Source organism: Muntiacus reevesi, chromosome 13 (genome assembly GCF_963930625.1).
Source record: "Muntiacus reevesi chromosome 13, mMunRee1.1, whole genome shotgun sequence".
NCBI classification, from domain to species: domain Eukaryota; kingdom Metazoa; phylum Chordata; class Mammalia; order Artiodactyla; family Cervidae; genus Muntiacus; species Muntiacus reevesi.
This window is the reverse complement of record NC_089261.1, coordinates 69,516,527-69,536,870: the sequence shown is the minus strand read 5'-3', so window position 1 is coordinate 69,536,870 and position 20,344 is coordinate 69,516,527. Positions and strand designations below refer to the sequence as shown.

Below are 20,344 nucleotides of genomic sequence, written 5' to 3'. Positions count from 1 at the left end.
GTTGTGTTCCTGTTTTGGTAATGATTTGATGTGAGGCATCTGGCTTTGGAGCTTGCTGGCTGTTGGGTGGGCCATGGTCTTAGTGTTGAGATGGAAACCTTTGGGAGAGCTCTTGCCAATTAATATTCCACTGGGTTGGGAGTTCTCCGGTGGTCCAACATCCTGGACTTGGGTCTCCCACTTTAGAGGTCCAGGCCCAATGCCTTACTGTAGCACCAAGACTCCACAAGCTGCACAGCACAGAAGAGAAGGAGAAAAAAAGGGACTTAAAAAGAAAAATAAAAGAAAGAAGAAAAAACAGAAAAATAAAAGGAAGTTAACAGTCATATAAGGAACGGACGAACTAAACCCCGTGAGAAATGGTCAAAGAAACAGCTAAATAAACTCATACACTCGCAAGGAGAACAGGGGAGAGAGAGAAAAAAAGAATAGAAACAGGAACCAAAAAATGAAAGAGAATAGTCAAGTCGATAAATCCATAAGTGAAAACAAATACTTAAAATTAGACTAGTAAAAATACCAAACCAAAAACATGGGTAAAAATGCAATATGATGAGAGTACTGTAAAAATAGAAATAAAATAATTTTAAAATAGACACATTTAAGAGAGGAATAAGTGAAACCAAAATTAAAGGAATCGTGAAAAAGGAGTAACAATGGAACAGTATGAAAAAGACAGAAGAAAAATTATTTATATATACAGAGAGAGAGTGGTAAGAAGAATGTCTTCCATTGTCCTCATCACACAGCGAGTTCCCGCCGATCTGCCGACTCAGAGAGTCCTCCAGTGTTTCTAGGAAGTTCTCTGGACCTGCCGTGGGTGCTGTGGGGTCAGCTCAGACTCAGATCTGGTCTTACAGCAGCTTGTAGTTGCTTCCAAAGTCTACAGTTGGTCCCAAAGTCCACAGGCTCAAGCTCATCGTGGGGATTTAATCTGCTGTACCTGTGGCTGCAGGAAGGAATTCCTTTCCTCTTAGATAACATAGCCCCTGGTGCTCAGCTTTGATTTTGGACCCACCTCTGCTTGTAGGCTGCCCTCCTGTGTCTGTTTGCTGCCCACACAAGAGGGGCTGAAAGTTGCTACTTACTAGGGTTCAGTTGTTTACTCAGGCTGAGGAGATGGAGGGGTGCAAGAGACACAATTGGGGTTTGTGAGGTGTGCCTGCTGTCGCTGAGTCCTGGGGGACGCTTGCAGTCTGAGGCAGGTCATGTGCTCCCTCAGGGCAATTGGCCCTGTGTTGTGGGTCCCTTGGCAGAACATATCTGCATAGGCTTCCAGGAATGTGTGGAAACTGACCTGTGCCTGCTCATAGCTTGGTGGTTTGGAACCAGAGTGATGTCTTTTCCACTGCCCCTGGTACTCTTGGTGGTGGCCAAGTGGCCTGCATTCCTCCTCTGGGATTGCAAATTGAAGTCGTGGCTAGTCCTGCCTGTGGTACTTGTTCCCTTCTTTGGTGGTGGCTACTCAACATTTCTACCTCTGGGGTTGCAGTTCATAGCCATGGCTTCTCCCATCTATGACGCTTGCCAAGGTCAAGTCCTCCTTTCTTGGTGCTGGCAGAACTATTGTGTCCCTGTGACAATGATCCTTTGCTTCTCCAGCAGGTGCAGGCTTTTCCCTGGATTCTCAGCTTTGCTGCACTACCCTCTTCAGAATATCTTCACAGGAGTCCGCTCCAGTGCTCTTCTTAGGACCCGACCACTGAAGCCTAACCCTCAGTACACAGCCTCCTCTCACCAGTGGCCATGTAGACATATGTTTCATGCTGGGAAGTGCTGGTCAGCGCTGATCTCTGTGCTGAATTCTGTTTTGCCTTTTAAGCACCTGCTGTTGCACTCCCCTCTGAGGCTCCAAAGTTCTCCTAGTTTGTCCTTGGGAGGGGCTTTCCATGTGTGTGGAAACCTTTCCTTCTTTATGCTACCTCCCCAAGGCCCAAGTCCTCATCCCAAATTCATTTGTCTCTTTTTTTCTTTTATCTTTTACCCTGCCTCATTCTGTGAAGATGAGCTGTAAAGTCTGGGTCCTTCTGCCAGTGTTCAGAAGGTGTTTTGAAGGAGTTGTTCATATGGAGATGTATTTTTGAGGTGTTTGTCTGGAGGAAGGTGGTCTCATCTTACTCTTCTGCCATCTTGAAAGTACCCCCTCAACTGTACTTGGACTGGAGGTATGGTGCTGTCTTGAGTTCAGGTGCCCGCCCCCAGGCCATACACACTTCAGAATATGTTTGTTTAGAAACAGGGCTGTTGCTGAGATACTGGGGTAGGAAGGACCAGTCATTCAGTATGACTGGTTTCCTTATTAAATGGAGACTAGTATGATTTTAAATGAGTTTATTTTCTTACTTTCTCTGTCTGATAGTTCATTATTAGTGTATAGAGAAGCAACAGAGATATCTTTTTTCCTGCAACTTGACTGAATTCATTTATTAGTTTTCATGTTTTATTGGTGTTGAGATGTTAGGATTTTCTGTGTATAGCATCATGTCAACTGCAAGTAGTAACGGTTTTACCTCTTGCCTTCCAATTTAGAGTCCTTTTATTTCTCTTTCTTTTCTAATTGCTGTGACTAGGATTTACAATACTATGTTAAATAGAAGTAGCAAGAGTAAACATTCTTGTCACTAATTTTAGAGAAGCTTTCAGCTTTAATCATTGGCTGAGGATTTATCATAAATTGCCTTCATTATGTTGAGATATGTTTTTTTACCCACTTTGCTGAGAATTTTTTTATATTGAATAGATATTGAATTTTGTCAAATACACTTTTTTGCATCTGTTGAGGTGATCATGTGAGTTTTATCCTTCCTTTTGTTAATGTGATATATCACATTGACTTATGGATATTAAACTATCTTTGCATCCATGGAATAAATTCCACTTATTCATGGTATGTGATCCTATTTATATTGTTGAGTTTGATTTGCTAATACTTTGTGAGGATATTTTTCTTCTATATTCATCAGAGATATTAGCTTATAATTTTCTTTTTTTGTAGTGTCTTTCTGGTTTTGTTATCAGGGTAATGGTGTCCTCATAGAATCAATTTGGGAGTGTTCCATTCTTTTCAGTTTTTTGGAATAAGTTGAGAAGGATAGGTATTAGCTCTTTCTTCTTGATATATTTGGTAGAATTCTTTTGTGAAGCCATCATGTCTCGGACTTTTTTTTTTGCTGAAAGTTTTTTTTTTTTTTTTACAGATTCAGTTTCACTGTTGAAATTGTCTGATGTTTCTTAATTCAGTCTTTGAAGGTTGTATGTTTCTAGAAATTTGTCCATTCTACTAAGTTATCTAATTTGTTAGTATATAACTATTAACTATATAACTATATAACTATATAACTCTTTCTCTTAAGATTTTTTTGGTATCTCTGTGGTATGGATTGTTATTTCTCCTCTTTAATTTTTTTTTCATTTATTTTTATTAGTTGGAGGCTAATTACTTTACAGTATTGTAGTGGTTTTTGTCATACATTGACATGAATCAGCCATGGATTTACATGTGTTCCCCATCCCGATCCCCCCCCACCTCCCTCTCCACCCGATTCCTCTGGGTCTTCCCAGTGCACCAGGCCCGAGCACTTGTCTCATACATCCAGCCTGGGCTGGTGATCTGTTTCACCCTAGATAATATACATGTTTCGATGCTGTTCTCTCGAAACATCCCACCCTCGCCTTCTCCCACAGAGTCCAAAATTCTGTTCTGTGCATCTGTGTCTCTTTTTCTGTTTTGCATATAGGGTTATTGTTACCATCTTTCTAAATTCCATATATATGCGTTAGTATACTGTATTGGTCTTTATCTTTCTGGCTTACTTCACTCTGTATAATGGGTTCCTCTTTAATTTTTTGTTTGGATTCTCTCTTGGTAGTGAGCCTGACTGAAGTTTATCAATTTTATTTTTCTTTAACCAAAAAAATAAAAAACCAGCTCTTGGTTTCATTGGTTTGTGTGTGTCTCTGTTTTACTCAATATTTTATCTGATCTTTACTATTTCTTTCCTTATGACTTTGGGCTTTGTAATTCTTTTTCTAATTCCTTTAGGTGCAGATTAGATTGTTTTCTTGAATAAGGCCTGTATCACTATAAACTTCCCTCTTAAAACTGCTTTTGCTGCCTTCTATAGATTTTGGGAAGTTGTGTTTCCGTTTTCATTTGTCTTGAGGTATTTTCTGACTTCCTCTTTGATTTCTTTATTGACTCATTGGTTTTTTTTTTTTTTTTTTTTTAAGTAACATGTTTAGTCTCCATGTATTTCTGCTTTTCACACTTTTTCTTTTGTATTTGATTTCTTTTTTTAAAAAATTATTTGTTTTTATTTGAAGGCTAATTACTTTATAGTACTGTGTTGGTTTCTGCCAAACATCAACATGAATCAGCCATAGGTTTACCCTTGTCTCCTCCCACTTGAATATACTTCCTACCTCTTTCCCCATGTATTTGATTTCTTGTGTCACACTGTTCTGGTCAGAAAAATTGCTTGGTTGGGCTTGTATCTTTGTCAGAGTTTTAAGACTTGTTTTGTAGCCTAGCATGTGATCTATCCTGGAGAACATTCTAAATGCATTAAAAAGAATGTGCATTTTGGTGTTTTGGGTGGAATGTCTTTCAGATATCCATTACGTCCAATGTGGTATTTAAAACAGCTGTTCCCTTGTTGATTTTTTGGTCTGGATGATCTGTCCACTGATGTCAATTGAGTGTTAAAGTCCCCTACTATTACTGTATTATTATCATATCTCCCTTTGTATCTGTTAATATTTGCTTTATATATTTAAGTGCTCCTGTATTAGGTGTATATATGTTAATGAGTATTATATCCTCTTCTTATAATGATCTCTTTACTATTATATAATGCCATTCTTTGTCTTTTATTATAGGACTTTGTTCTAAAGTCTGTTTTGTCTGATATCAGTCTTTCTACCCCTGCTTTCTTGTTTCCATTGGATGAAATATGGGAAAGTTTTTAGATAGAGAAAAATATAACTCTCTCTTTAATGATGATGGTGGTAGTGTTAGTGATTTTAGGCAGTAGTGACCTGCCCATTGCTAAAGTATTCTCAAATACTTGAGTCACTGCAATGAAAAGAGTGACTTTAAGTGTTGAATGAAAAATGAGTAGCTTTTTTAATTAGAAGACTGAAGTATGAATGAACAATCTTGGTATTATTTTCCTAGCATTTTGTGAAAGGTATGTATTTTTCCATCATTTCCTTTGTGAAAGCACACATATTTGAAAGCTTGGGCTAAGAAGGGAGTGACTTAAACTTTCCTTTAATCTCTGTGCTATGTTTTGAAAGGTGATCCTTTCTTTTGTTCCATCATTTGTTTGCTTCTTTAATTAAGTTCAGGATTCAATGAATATCATCTGCTGGGTGTTGGAGATAACAATGGTGAGCCAAAACATGGCTGCTGCCTTCATGGGGCTTATGATTGATTGTAGGAAGCAGGCATTAATGAAACAATCATACAAATAATTTACTGCAAATTTTAATGGCAGTAACTGCTACCATGAGGACTGTGAAGATAGATAACGGTGGTCAGGGATATATTCCCTGGAAAGATAAGAATAATTGTGCTGCGATCAGAAGGAAAAGAGAAATAAGGAAATGAAATTAGGCATAGGGAATGGCAATATCCAAGTCTTGTGGTCGGAGAGAGCCAGGCTCCTGTGGGGGCTAATGGGTAGCTGGAATCAGATGGGTGGGGTATCATGGCAAGAGAGGAGGCTGAGTGAGTTCATGAAGGCCAACATTCTTAGATCTTTCTGCATTTTGGTCTTTATCAGGAGTTGCCATGGGAAAAGCCATTGTAGAGTTTTAAGCAGGGATGTGGCATGATCAGATTTGTATTTTGAACAAAACACACTGGTTACTCGGTGGAGAGTGGATTGGAGAGAGAAAGATGAGAGAAAGTAAAACTGAATATTGGATATTTGATTTGTTTCCTAGTGCTGCTCTGACATCAGTTTCAATCAGTAGGTTTTCATTTAGTTTTGGGGAGAAAACATAGTTGGAATAATCTGGCAGGTCTGGCCCTGCTGTTTCAGTCAGTCTGGTTGGAAAAATAGTTATTGGGATGTAGAATGTGGTAGTTATTAAGTGACATTGAAATAAAAGTAGGAAAAATAGTCTGATTATGTTGAGACATTTTTTCTTTGAAAAGTCTATAAAGGTTGACTTTTAATAGGCCTGTTCCTCTTACCTTTCCCCCAGCTCCTTCTGGGATCGGTAGCCTGGTTTTTCACTTGTGTACGCTCCTGTTGATGAAGATCTGACTCACTCAACTACAGGGAAGCCCACACCTAGCTCACCTTCCCCTGAGGAAGATGACCCAAGTCTTTGGCCTTGCCAGTTGTTTTACTTCTTTGAGCCATAACTATATGAGGGGAATGGATGGAATGTAGTCTAAGTTTCATTGCTTCCCTGACATTTTCTTAGCCTGTGAGGTATTTCTCCTGTTTCCCTGCAGGTTGTATGGTGCCCTTGTCTGGTTCAAGGATTATTTAGCTTTACCGTTCATTCAGTTGTTCGTCCCATTTTGGGGGTGAACTGTGTGGCTGTGGACAGTATGCTTTTGTTCTTTGTGTTGTACCATTTCAGTAGCTAGCATATAAGCAGGCTAATAGTTGATACTGGTTTTCAGAAGGAAAGATAAGCTTTGAATAGCTGAATCTTGACTGCCAGGTTCACAACAGGGATTGTTTAAATGAAGTCACTGACCGCTAGTGTTTTAAAAAACGAACTCTCTTTGGGGCTCAATAGAACTTTTTTTTAAAATGTTATTCCCTTTTCTTTTACCCCCTATTACCAATTTTATGTAATTCTTAAAAAACTCTATATAAAGAATTCCTTATACAGCTGAAAATCTTTAGTTATTTCCTATTCTTGCATCAACTTCCTGCTGCCAGAAATGGGTAGCTGAGAGTAGTTTCCTGACTTCTGGGAAGGGACAGCTTCTTGTTCTCACCCTTCTGCTTTTGGGCTGTCTACTTCTAATAGGCAGAATATCAGCTGTACACTGGGGTGTTCTTATGAACCTTTGACTGATGAAAGTGAAGTTTTAGAAGTAAAAGTCAACTCACTATTCTTCCAGTTATAGTTGGTGTAAGGTATGGTTGTGGAAATAGGAGGACCAGGGGTAAGTTACAGAATTTTAAGTTAAGAATTATAATTTAAGCTTATAAAAGTGAAATGTTACCTTTTCTTTAAACTAGTTTTTCATTTGTTTTTACTTCAGAGGCCCAGATATAGCTCTATGTCCTATCTCAACATGAGCTTGAATAACTTGGACTTATTTTGTTTAAAAACCCTGTGGTTACTTCTCAACAGTGTATTCAACAAGTACTTATAGATAGATACCTAGTTCTCCTTTGAAGTCAGCTAGCATGCCTGGAAGGCTGTGTGATGGATACACAGAAGAACTATGCAAAAAATGTCTTAATGGCATGGGTAACCACTGTGGTGTGGTCACTCACCTAGAGCTGGGCTCCTGGAGTATTAAGTCAGGTGGGCCTTAGAAAGCATTACTATAAAGCTAGTGGAGGCGACAGAATTCCAGCTGAGCTATTTAAAATCCCAAGAGTTGATACTGTTAAAGTGCTGTACTCAATATCAGCAGATTTGGAAAGCTCAGCAGTGGCCTCAGGACTGGAAGGAGAAGTTAAGTTTTCATTTCAGTCACAAAGAAGGACAATGGCAAAGAATGTTCCAACTACTGTATAATTGTGCTCATTTCACATGCTAACAAGGTTATGCTCAAAATCCTTCAAGCTAAGCTTCAACAGTACTTGAAATGAGAAATTCCAGATGAACAAGCTGGATTTAGAAAAGGCAGAGGAACTAGAGATTAAACTACCAATATTTGTTGAATCATGGAGAAATCAAGGGAATTCTAGAAAAACATCTGCTTCTGCTTCATTGGGTATGCTTAAAGCCTTTGACTGTGTGGATCACAACAAACTGTGCGACATTATTAAAGAGATGGGAGTACCAGACCAACTTACCTGTCTCCTGAGAAACCTGTATGTAGGACAAAAAGTAACAGTTGGAACCGGACATGGAACCACTGACTGATTTAAAATTGGGAAAGGAGTATGAGAAGACTGTATATTGTCACCCTGCTTATTTAACTTATATGCAGAATGCTGGAAGAAGCACAAGCTGGAATCAAGATTGCCAGGAGAAATATCAACAATCTCAGATAGGCAGAAGATACCACTCTAAAGGCAGAAAGTGAAGTGAAACTAAAGAACCTCTTGATGAAGGTGAAAGAGGAGAGTGAAAAAGCTGGCTTGAAGTTCAGCATTCAAAAAACTAAGATCATGGTATCCGGGCCCATCATTTCATGGCAAGCAGAAGAGAAAAAAGTGGAAGCAGTGACAGATTTTATTTTCTTGGGCTCCAACATCACTGCGGGTGGTAACTGCAGCCATGAAATTAAAAGATGTTTGCTCCTTGGAATGAAAGCGGTGACAAACCTAGACAGCTTTTTGAAAATCAGACATTACTTTGCCAACAAAGGTTCATGTAATTAAAGCTATTAATTTTTTGGTAATCATGTACGGATATGAGAGTTGGGCTATAAAGCCAGCTGAATGCCAAAGAATTGATGCTTTTGAATTGTGTTGAAGAAGACTCTTGAGAGTCTCTTGAACAGCAGGGAGATCAAACCAGTCAACCCTAAACGAAATCAACCCTGAATATTCATTGGAAGGACTGATGCTGAAGCTTCAGTACTTTAGCCATTTGATGGGAAGAGATGACTCATTGGAAAAGACCCTGATGCTGGGAAATGTTGAAGGCAAAAGGAAAGGGGCAGCAGAGAATGAGAAGGTTAGATAGCATCACTGACTCAGTGAACAGGAATTTGAGCAAACTTCCAGAGATAATGGAGGACAGAGGAGCCTGGTGTGCTGCAGTCTTTGGGTACAAAGCGTTGGGTACAGCTTAGTGACTGAACAGCAGCAATAACAGCAAGAGTATCTAGGTCATGTTTTATTTCATCAGATTTTTAAAATAATTTTTAATGAAGATGTTGTCCTTGTACATATTTTCCTTTTTCTGCACGTAGTTGAGTTTTCATCACACATGTTCAGAAACTCACTTCTACCATTACTGTTTCCTCTCTGTAAAATCCTCATGTTTCCACTTTGCTTCATCCCTATTATCTTTTCCCTGTTGCTCATATCTTCTTTCATTTTATTTCCACTTACTGTTTTTTTTTTTCCCCTCTTAACTGTGACCAGGTATCTTAGAAGTCCTTAAATCTGGATTCTTTACCTTCCCTTCTCTCCAAATACTCAGTAATGTGCTTCTTGCCACGTCTTCTTGTGACTCTGTCTTATCTCTTTTCCCTGCCATTCTTCTCTCGTGTTTCTGTGTGAAATTCTCTATTCTGGGATCCTTTTCTTGTTTAAGGCACTTTCTAAATCACTGACTATATTTGGCCATCACCCTTTCTTACCTTTGCTTTGAAATCTCGGCAGGTACAACCCGTGCTGTTTTTCAGGACTCTGAATGTGGTGGTGAACCAGCAGCTAGGTTCTCCTTGTGCTTCACTGCTACAGAAATCTAGACTCGAACCATCGTTGTTTTAAGGAGAAAAAGTTGATGGTGGTACCACTTGTTATGGAGCTGTGTTGCTCTTCAAGATTATTGACATTTTAGCTAGGTTGCATCTTGCTTGTCTGTTGAATGATATTATCAGTTATAGGAGGTTTGATTAAATATGACTGATTTAAGTCAGAGATCAGGAACACTTTCATTTTTAAAACAGCCTGTTTTTCTATCTCACCTCCCCTCATGCTGAGCAGCCAGCATCTGATGAAGCAGCTGACCAGCTCTGAGTCTGGCTCATCCTGTGCACCTGAGAAAGAAAGGTGGACAGATGCTGCATAATCTCTCTACCACCCCCACCTCCAGTAGAAAGTAAATTCTTGTTTCCTAAAACTACCAACTATTTTAGATACCTCAGAGCCTAATGGCACATTCTAACTTTAAGAAGATACACATTAGTCCCCCCCTTATCCAAGGTTTCAGTTATCATGGTCAACTACAGTCTGAAAATATTAAATGGAAGACTCCAGAAATAAACTTCATAAACTTTAAATTGAGCCCTGTTCTGGGGGTGGGTGATATTGTCCTGCTCTTGCCAGCCTGAGACGGGACTCACCCCTCTGTGCAGCGTGTCTCTGCCGTTAGTCACTCAGCAGCTCTCTCGGCCATTAGGGTGACTGTTGCAGTGCTTGTGTTCAAGTGACCCTTATTTTACTTCATAATGGCCCCAAAGTGCAGGAGAAGTGATGCTGGCAATTCAGATATGCCAAAGATAAGCTGTAAAGTACTTCCTTTAAGTGAAAAGTGTAAATGTTCTTGACTTAACAGAAGAAAAAAACATCATGTGCTGAGGTTGCTAAGGTCTGTGGTAAGAATGAACCTTCCATCTGTGAAATTGTGAAAAACGAAAAAGAAATTTGTGCTAATTTTGCTGTCACACCTCAAACTGTGAAAGTTATAGCCACAGGGCATGATAATTGCTCAGTTAAAATGGAAAACACATTAAATTTGCATAGTAAGATATTTTTGAGAGAGCGAGAGTACGTTCACATAACTTTTATTACAGTATAGTTATTGTTTTGTTTTATTATTACTGTTGTTAATCTCTTACTATGCTTAATTTATCAATTAAACTTTATCATGGGTATATATGTATGGGAAATAACATAGTACATACAGGTTCCAGTGTTATCTGTGGTTTTAGGGATCCACTGGAGGTCTTGGAATGCCTTCCCGATGGTTAGGGAAGGTTTCTGTATATACAGAAATGATAGGGTTTTCTAGTCTTAGAAATTCACTCCTTTGATACCTGAAAACCAAAGAGTGTGTTGATATATTTGGGTGTGATTTATTTTCAAAGGAGTTGACCAATTGTTACGATGTTTCACTTGGTAGATGAGTGCCTATTTTTTTCTGTGTCATTTGAGTTTTGTATGAGGCCTGTGTAACCCCTGTTCTTCTCCAGACTTGAGCTTAGAAGTTATCCTCTTTCCAAAGCTTTCCTGTATGTTAGGGCTTGGCCTGTGTGCTGTGTACTCCAGCCTCCCACACTTGCCCTGCTGCTGCTAAGTCGCTTCAGTCGTGTCCGACTCTGTGCGACCCATGGACAGCAGCCCACCAGGCTCCGCTGTCCCTGGGATTCTCCAGGCAAGAACACTGGAGTGGGTTGCCATGTCCTTCTCCAATGCCTGAAAATGAAAAGTGAAAGTGAAGTCACTCAGTCGTGTCCGACTCTTCGCAGCCCCATGGACTTCAGCCTCCCAGGCTCCTCCATCCTAAGAGCTGTCAGTTCATTTTGTGAGTATCTGTTAGGTTGTCTCTTTCCCAGCCTCCAGGGTAGATTCCTTTCTATCATGGGCATTGTCTTATTTATTGTGGTAAACTGACATTGTCCTTGGTGCCCTGTATGCACTTTAGATATTTGACGAATGAATGAATAAATGTAGATTTTGCTAATTAGCAACTTTGTTTATACCTTCATTCTGAAAGACTTTAATTTTTTAGTCAATTGCCTAATTCGATTTCACATAGTAGAAATATAAACTCACCATGTATACTTTGGGTATGGGCTGCTAAAACAAATTTCTGTTATTTTTATTGCTGGACTTTATTTGTAGCTATCTTCTCCTCATCCAAAGTCATTCAACATCTTGTGAGCATGCACACTTGGAAGGAAAAGGTAAGGGCCACGTTCAGTAGACACAAACTGGCTGAATGATAGGAAGCCTGGTCAAATCTCTCTTGTCTGCAAGTACTGTTTTAAAAATATGTTGTTGCTGGAATTGAATACTAGAACTAAACATGTCTTTGGTCTATAATGTGGCGTTAAACTCCATGTGACCTATCCCAGGGTGTGACTTAATACTGGTTTGCCTTTGTTTTTATCTTATTAGTTAATGAACATCAGCTAGTAAGCCACTGTTTTACCTTGGTGGCTCTGATGGTAATGTATCTGCCTGCCGTGCAGGAGACTCGGTTTGATCCCTGGGTCAGGAAGATCCCTTGGAAAGGGAATGGCTATCCACTCCAGTGTTTTTCTTGAAAAATTCCATGGACAGAGGAGCCTGGTGGGCTATACTCCATTGGCTTGAAAAGTTGGACACAACTGAGCGACTAACTCATATTAATTACCTTACCAGTAAGCCAGTAGGGCCAAGATAGTTATGTGATAAAAGATTTGGATCAATGAGTAATTATGTGATTTTGAGGTGTTCAGTGTAATTCCATTTAAGATCCATCTTGAAACTAGAGCACCAGGAGGGATTATCGACAAAAGGAAAAGAGACATAAAGATGCAGTTGACTCACGTTTGGGAACTCATTTTTAAGGATGGCAGTTTTTAGTTAAGTCTTCAGAAAACTGGGCTTTTACTGTAAAAGTTTTCATAGGATGTTCAGTACATTTACTGTTGTTATCATTTAAATTTTCTCTCTCTCTCTCGTAAACAGTCAGAATCTGCTGTGTGATGTCACGATTGTGGCCGAAGACATGGAAATTTCTGCTCATAGAGTGGTGCTGGCTGCCTGTAGTCCTTACTTTCATGCCATGTTTACAGGTATGAAATGTTTGGTCATGGACGTTTATGAAATGCAAACAGAAGTGGGCTTTTCTTCCACATTTTCTGTTTTTATATTCACTTATTTATGGCTGCACTCCGTCTTCCTTGCTTCACGAGGGCTTTCTCTGGTTGTGGTGAGAGGGGGCTGCTCTTCACTGCAGTGATGGGCGTCTCATTGTGATGGCTTCTCTGGTTGCAGAGCACAGGCTCCAGGCGCGCGGGCGGCGGTAGCCGCGGCACACAGGCTCAGTGGGTGCGGCTCGCAGGCTCTAGAGCTTGGGCTCGGTAATTGTGGCGCGTGAGCTTAGTTGCTCCATAACATGTGGAATCTCCCCGCACCAAGGATCAAACCCTTGTCCTCTGCATTGACAGGCAGATTCTTACCACTGTGCCACCAGGGAAGTCCCACATTTTATTTTCTTATGAACATTTTATTGTTATGAAATTAAACATTGTAGTAGAAGAAAATGCTATTGTTTTGTTCTAAATTACTCTTCATCTTTGTTTTTCATTATTGTTATCATGTTGTGTACATATATGTGTACATTACATACAAGTACAATTTTATGCTCAGGTCCCCCTTTTGCATTTATATTAGCATATATTGGCTAAGTTTGCCTTCTTGCAGTTTATAAGAGCTTTTAGCACTTCCTTATTTTGACGAAAGTAAATTGCTTTTACTGTTCTGCATTCAAATGATTTTCACATTTGCCTCATCAGTGTCTATAGTGAACAAATAAATGTTTAGTAAATGCCTTTTGATTCAGAAATATAAGAAAATAGAGTGCATACTTAGTTATAAAAATACATAGAATAATTTTAGTATTTTGGACAAAAAAGTAGTTTACTCATGCCACGCTGGAAGCCTTTGAATTCATTTTTTCTGTCTTTAAACTCTTTAAAAAAATATAGTTGATGTACAATATTTTGTTTCAAGAGCACTGTTTAATGATTTGACATTTACATGCTTTATGAAATGATCAGATGATCACTATATAAGTCCTTCAACCACATATCCCCATACAGAGTTACTATAATATTACTATCTTTATGTTGTATATTACATCCCCGTGTCTTTATTCTTTTCATAATTATAGGTTTGTATCACTTAACTATTCACCTAATTCTCCCCCTTTCCACTGTACTCACCTGTGTCAATCACCCATTTTTTCTGTGTTTGTTGATTCTGTTTTGTTATCTTTGATTTCACATATGAAATCTTATAGTATTTGTAGTCTCCGTTTGACTTATTTCACTTAGCATGATATCCTCTAGGTATATCCATGCAACGGTAAGATTTCATTCTTTTTTATGCTTATTTATATTTCATTGTATATGTACCACATCTTCTTTATCCTTTTATCTATCAGTGGACACAGGTTGCTTTTATATGCTGGCTATTGTAAGCAGTGCTGCAATGAATGTAGAGGTGCACATATTTTTCCAGTTACTGTTTTTGTTTTCTTCAGGTGTGAAGAAAGTGGAATTGGTGAATCATATGGCAGTTGTATTTTTAATTTTTTGAGGCACCTCCATACTGTTTTCCATAGTAGTTACTAGTTTACAATCCTGCAAACAGTGCACAAGGGTTTTTCTTTACATCTTCACCAATATTTCTTATTTGTTAACTTCTTGAAAATAGCCATTCTGACAGGTATGATATAAGTCTTGTTTTGATTTTGATTTGCATCTCCCTGGTAGTTAGTGATGCTGACTACCTTTTCATACGTTTGTTGGCCATCTGTATGTCTTCTTTGGAGCAATGTCTATACAAGTACTCTGCCCATTTTTATTTTTATTTTCGATGTTGAGTTGTATGAGTTTTTTTGTTTATTTTGGATGGAAACTCCTTATTGGATGGTTCATTTGGAAATACTTCTTTCACTTGGTAGGCTGCCGACCTAGTTGTTGATAGTTTTCGCTGTGCCAAAGCTTCTTAATTTCGTGTAGTCCCATGTGTTAATTTTTGCTTTTGTTGCCCTTCCCTGAGGAGAGAAATCCAGTAAATATTGCTTTGATCATACTGTCTATGCTTTCCTCTAGGAATTTTATGGTTTCAGGTCTTACATTAGGTCTTTAATCCATTTTGAGTTTATTTTTGTGCATGATATTAGAATGCAATCCAGTTGGATTCTTTTGCATGTAGCTACTTTTCCCAGCATCATTTATTGAAGAGACTGTCTACTCCCCATTGCCCTCTTTGTTGGAGATTAATTGACCATTTAAGTTTTGATGTATTTCTGTACTCTCTATTTAGTTACATTGACCCATGTATTTTTTTTTTTTTTGTACTAATACCAGACTATTTTGATTACTGTAGCTTTGTAATATAATTTAAAGTCAGGGAACATGATACCAACCTCTTTGTTCTCCTTTCTTAAGATTGTTTTGGCTATTTGGAGTGTTTCCAGACAAATTTTAAAATTATTTGTTCTAGTTCTGTGAAAAGTATCATGGGTATTTTGATAGGGATTGCTTTAAATCTATAGATTACCTTAGGATTTATCATCATTTTAACCATATTAATTCTTCCAACCCATGAGCATAGTATTCTTTCCATTTGCTTTTGTTGTCTTTAGTTTCTTTCATCCATGTCTTATAGCTTTCAAAGTACAAGTTTTTTTGCCTCTTTGGTTGTATTTATTCTGAGGTATTTTATTCTTTTGGATGAAATTGTAAATGTGATCAATTTCTCTTTCTGATAGTTTGTTATTAGTGTATAGAAACACAGCATGTTTCTGAATATTACATTTTTATCCTAGATCTTTACTGAGTTTATGTATTAAATTAATTCTGATAGTTTTGGGTAGCATTATTAGGATTTTCTATATATGGTCATGTCCTCTGCAAACATTGACAGTTTTACTTCTTCTTTTCCAATTTAGATTCCTTTTATTTATTTTTCTTCCCTGTTTGCTGTGGGTAGAACTTCCAAAACTATGTTGGATAAAAGTGGCAAGAGTGAACATCATTGTCTTGTTCCTGATTTTAGAAGAAATGTTCTCAGCTTTTCACCATTGAGTATGATAACTGTGGGCTTGTCATATATGGCCTTATTATATTGAGGTAGGTTCACAATATATATATTGTGCTCACTTTCTAGACAGTTTTTTTTTTATCATAAATGGATATTGAATTTTATCAATAGCTTTTTGTGCATCTATTGATATGATCATATCATTTTTATTCTTCAGTGTGTTAAAGTGGTATATCGCATTGATTGGTTTGTGGATTATTAAATCATCTTTAATCATATGTCTGTAGGATAAAGTCCACTTGATATGGTATATGATTTTTTTGGTGCCTTGTTGATTTCATTGTACTAATATTTTGAGAGTTTTTGCACCTGTGTTCATCAGTGGTACTTGCCTGTAGTTTTATTTTGGGGTGGTGTTTTTGCCTGTTTTGGTAGGGTGATGCTGATCTTACAGCATGCACTCCAAAGTGTTCCTTTGTCTTCAGTTTTTTGGCATAGTTTGAGTTGGTGTTAACTCTTTAAATGTTTGCTAGAATATCACCTATTGGTCCTGGATTTTTCTCTGTTGGTAATTTTCACAATTATTGGTTCAGTTTCATTACTGGTAACCAGTCTTCCTGATTGTCTTTGGAGATTTTATATTGCTTGGAATACATCTATTTTAAATTGCCCAATTTGTTGATGTATATTTGTTCACAGTAATCTCTAATGATCTTTTGTATTTTTGTGGTTTCATCTGTAATTTCTCAATTGTTTATTTGGGCCCTGTTTTATGAATCTGGCTAAAGATTTGTTAATATTGTGTATCTTTGCAAAGAACCAGCTCTTTCACTGATCTTTTCTGGTTTTTAGTCTTTATTTTATTTATTTTTGCTCTGATATTAATTATTTCTTTCCTTCTACTAACTTTAGGTTTGGTTTATTTTAATTTTTCCATTTCCTTTGGGTATAAGGTTAGATTGCTTTGAGATTTTTCTTATTTCCTGAGGTAGGCTTGTATGACTGAAAACTTTCCTCTTAGAACTGCTGTTGCTGTGTTCCATAGACTTTGGATTATTGTGTCATGTTTGGATTGTGTTTCATTTTAATTTGTCTCCAGATTTTTATTTCCTTTTGATTTCTTCAGTGTCCTCTTGGTTGTTCAGTGGCATATTGTTTAGGCTGCATGTGTTTGTGCTTTTTCATTTTTTTTCTTGTTGATTTTTCTTCTCATATCACTGATATGATTTCTGTCATCTAAAAATTATTCAGATTTGTTTTGTGGCAACATATCCTAGAGAATGTTCTTTGTGCACTTGAATGTGTATTCTGCTGCTTTTTGCTTATGTTCTGATTGAAGCCAGGTCTCCTGTGTTACAGGCAGATTCTTCACCATCTGAGCTACCAGGGAAGCCCATATTCTATATATACATAGAAAATTTATCTAGTCAGATAGATAAGGCTAGTGTTTCCTTATTGACATTTTTTCTGGATGATCTGTCCATAGATATAAATGGGGCGTTAAAAGTCCCCTATTACTATTGTAATCCTGCTGGCTTAATTTATTCAGGTACTCCTGTGTTGGGCTTCCCAGGTGGCACTAGTGATAAAGAAGCCTCCTGCCAGTGCAGCAGACACTGGAGACGCACGTTCAATCCCTGAGTTGGGAAGGTCCCTTGGAGAAGGGCACGGCAACCCACTCCAGTATTCTTGCCTGGAGAATCCCATGAACAAAGGAGACTGGTGGGCTACAGTGCGTAAGATCACACTGAGTCAAACACGACTGAAGTGACTTAGCATGCATGCACGCATGTTGGGTGCGTATGCATTTACAATTGTTATATTTTCTTGGATTGATCCCTTGATCGTTACGTAATGCCCGTCTTTGTCTCTTGATAACATCTTTGTTTTAAAGTCTGTCCTGTCTGATATACATCTGCCACCCCAGCTTTCTTTTCATTTGCATTTATGGGGAATATTTTTTCTATCTTTTCACTTTTAGTCTGAGTGTATCTTTAGGTCTGGACTAAGTCTCTTGTAGGTAGCAAATGTGTGTGCTTTAGTTGTGTCTGACCCTGTGGACTGTAGACTTCTTGGCTCTTCTGTCCATGGGGATTCTCCAGGCCAGAATACTGGAGTGGGTTGCCATGCCCTCCTCCAGGGGATCTTCCTGACCCAGGAATTGGACCTGCCTCTCCTATGTCTCCTGCATTGACAGGCAGGTTCTTTACCAGTAGCATCACCTGGGAGACATACAGATAGGTTTTATTTTTTTAATCCACTCAGCCATTCTGTCTTTTGATTGGAGCAGTCTGTTTATTTTCATTTAAACTATTGATGTACATGTAGTTCTTGCCATTTTGTTAATTGTTCTCTGGTCATTTTTATGGTTCTCTTTTGTTCCTTTTTCTTTAATATTCCTATTAAAATGTCATGTAATTTAGTTAATTTTAAAAGATTTATTTATTTGTTTGTTTTAGGCTGTGGTGGGTCTTTTCTGCTGTGTGTACTTTTCTCTTGTTGCAGCGAGTGAGGTCTGCTCTTAATTGCTGTGAGAGGTCTTCTCATTGTAGTGGTTTCTCTTGTTGCAGGGCATGGGCTTTAGGCATGCAGGCTTCAGGGGTTGTGGCAAGTGGGCTGAGCAGTTGTGGCTCATATGGGGTGGTTTTATAGCATATGAGGTCTCTTCCTGGCCCAGAGATCAAACCCATGTCTCCTTCACTGGCAGGCAGGCTCTCTACCACTAAGCCACCAGGGAATCCTTGTTATTACCCTAAGGTTCATGTATAACAACCTGTGCGTGTATGTACGTGATTATTTTAAATTGAAGATCTCTGCAGTTCTAATGCATTGTAACAGCCCTGCATTTTTACTTCTACCTCCCTTTATTTAATGTTTTTTATGTCATATTTTACGTCTTTTTGTTTGTATGTCCCTTAACTATTTATTGTAGCTATAAATGATTTTACTATTTTTGCCTTTTTACCTTCCTTCTAGCCTTTAAGCTGCTTATCTACTAACTTTACTATTTGTTTGCCTTTACATGTGAGAATTTTCATTTCCCAATTTTCATGTTTCTGTTTGGGTCTTTCTTTTTCACTTAGAGAAATTCCTTGAATTCATTTCTTATAAAGCTGGTTTGGTGGTACTAAACTCTCTTAGCTTTTGCTCATCTGGAAAACTCTTCTCCTCTTTCCCTTCAAATCTGAATGAGAACCTTGGAGGTAGAACATTTGTGGTATAGATTTTATTGTTTCATCAGCTGGAATATCATGGCACTCCTCCTGGTCTGCTAAGTTCCTGCTGGAGTCAGCTGACAGTCTGGGGTGTTCTCTTGCTGCTTTTTAAGATTTTGTTTTTATCTTTAATTTTTGCCATTTTAATTACAATTGTTGTGGCGTGGACCTCTTTAAGTTCCTCTTGTTTGGGATTCTTTGCTTCCTCTCACTGAATGTTTATTTCCTTCCCTAGGTTAAGGAAGTTCACCTGTTGTTTCTTCAAGTAACTTCTCTACCCTTTTCTGTCTTTTTCCGGTACCCCTATAATATGAATGTTAGTATGCTTGATATTGTCCCAGTGGTCTCTTAAACTACTCTCATTTTTTTCAAATTCTTTTTTTTTACCCTGTTCACCTTGGATGATTTCCTCTACTCTGTCTTCCACATTGCTATTACACTTCTCTGTATCATCTAAAATACTTTTCCTTCCAGTTTCTTTTTTCTGAGTGTTTTATCTTCACGTCTGTTTGGTTTATTTTTATATTTTCTAAGTCTCTTAAAATTCTCACTGTGTTCATCTAATTCTTCTCCCACATTCATGGAGCATCTTAATGATCATTAATGAGAACTCTTTATCAGGTAGGTTGCCTGCCTCCATTTCTTTTAGTTCTTTTCTGAAGTTTTGTCTTATTCCTTTGTGTAGAGCATATTTTGCTCTCTCCTCATTTTGCCCAATTTTCTGTATTTCTCAGGCAAGTTGGTTATATTTCTAGATCATGGAGAAGTGGCCTTATATGTTGACATCCTGTAGGGCCCAGTAGCTTGCTCCCCTCCTATTTCAGAGGTATATGTTCTTGGGGTGCCCCCATATGGACTGTGTGGCTCCTTCTGTTGTGGTGGGGAGAGGACTGTGGGCACTTTGGTAGGCAGATTCCTGGTTCCTGGCCTGGCTGGCTGCAAGATGTGCCCTGCATAGTGGCTCTAGTCGGGCTGGAGGTTGGGGTCGGCTTCCCCTGAGGCTGTCTGCATAACCCTGGTTGGGGCACAGGGCTGCTGCCAGCTTGCTGGTGTGCAGGTAAGCCCCTGGAGCTAACAGTCTGTAGGGTGGATCCCAAAATGGCGTTGCCAGCAGCAGGGTCCTTGTGGTAGAATGACATTTCCAGAATGGTTGCCACCAGCACTGGTGCCCTCAGGGTGATCTCTTGCCTCTTGGGAGCCTCTCTAAGATCAGTGTATAGGTCTAGCCCAGGCTTCTTTCAGACTACTGCTTCTGTCCTGGGTCTCAGAGTGTATGAAATTTTGCACATCCCTGAAACAGCTGAGTCTGTTTCCTACAGCCCTCTTGCTCTTCTGCACTCAGGCCCTTCTGGTCTTCAAAACCAGATGTTGTAGTGGCTTGTCTTCTTGGTGTAGGATTCCTGGGCTGGGGACCCTGATGTGGGGCTTGGAACCCTTACTCTTTGGGGAGAACCTCTGTAATTGTGATTATACTCTTGTTTGTGGGTTGCTCATTCAGGTGAGTTAGATCTTGAGTAGGTCTTGTCATTGTCCCTTCTA

General features: G+C 38.7%; 1 protein-coding gene across 5 annotated transcripts in view; it reads left to right on the top strand.

The window, feature by feature from the left end:
- Positions 1 to 20,344, top strand: part of KLHL2 (kelch like family member 2) — a 162,497-nt gene that overhangs the window by 20,610 nt on the left and 121,543 nt on the right. For 4 of the 5 annotated variants that reach the window (XM_065904664.1, XM_065904665.1, XM_065904666.1 and 1 more), the window contains exon 3: positions 12,504 to 12,610. The exons of the other annotated variant lie outside the window; for it this stretch is intronic. In XM_065904664.1, the coding sequence (XP_065760736.1) occupies positions 12,504 to 12,610 (107 nt within the window). The remainder of the gene's footprint in view (positions 1 to 12,503; positions 12,611 to 20,344) is intronic. 5 annotated transcript variants of the gene reach the window in all.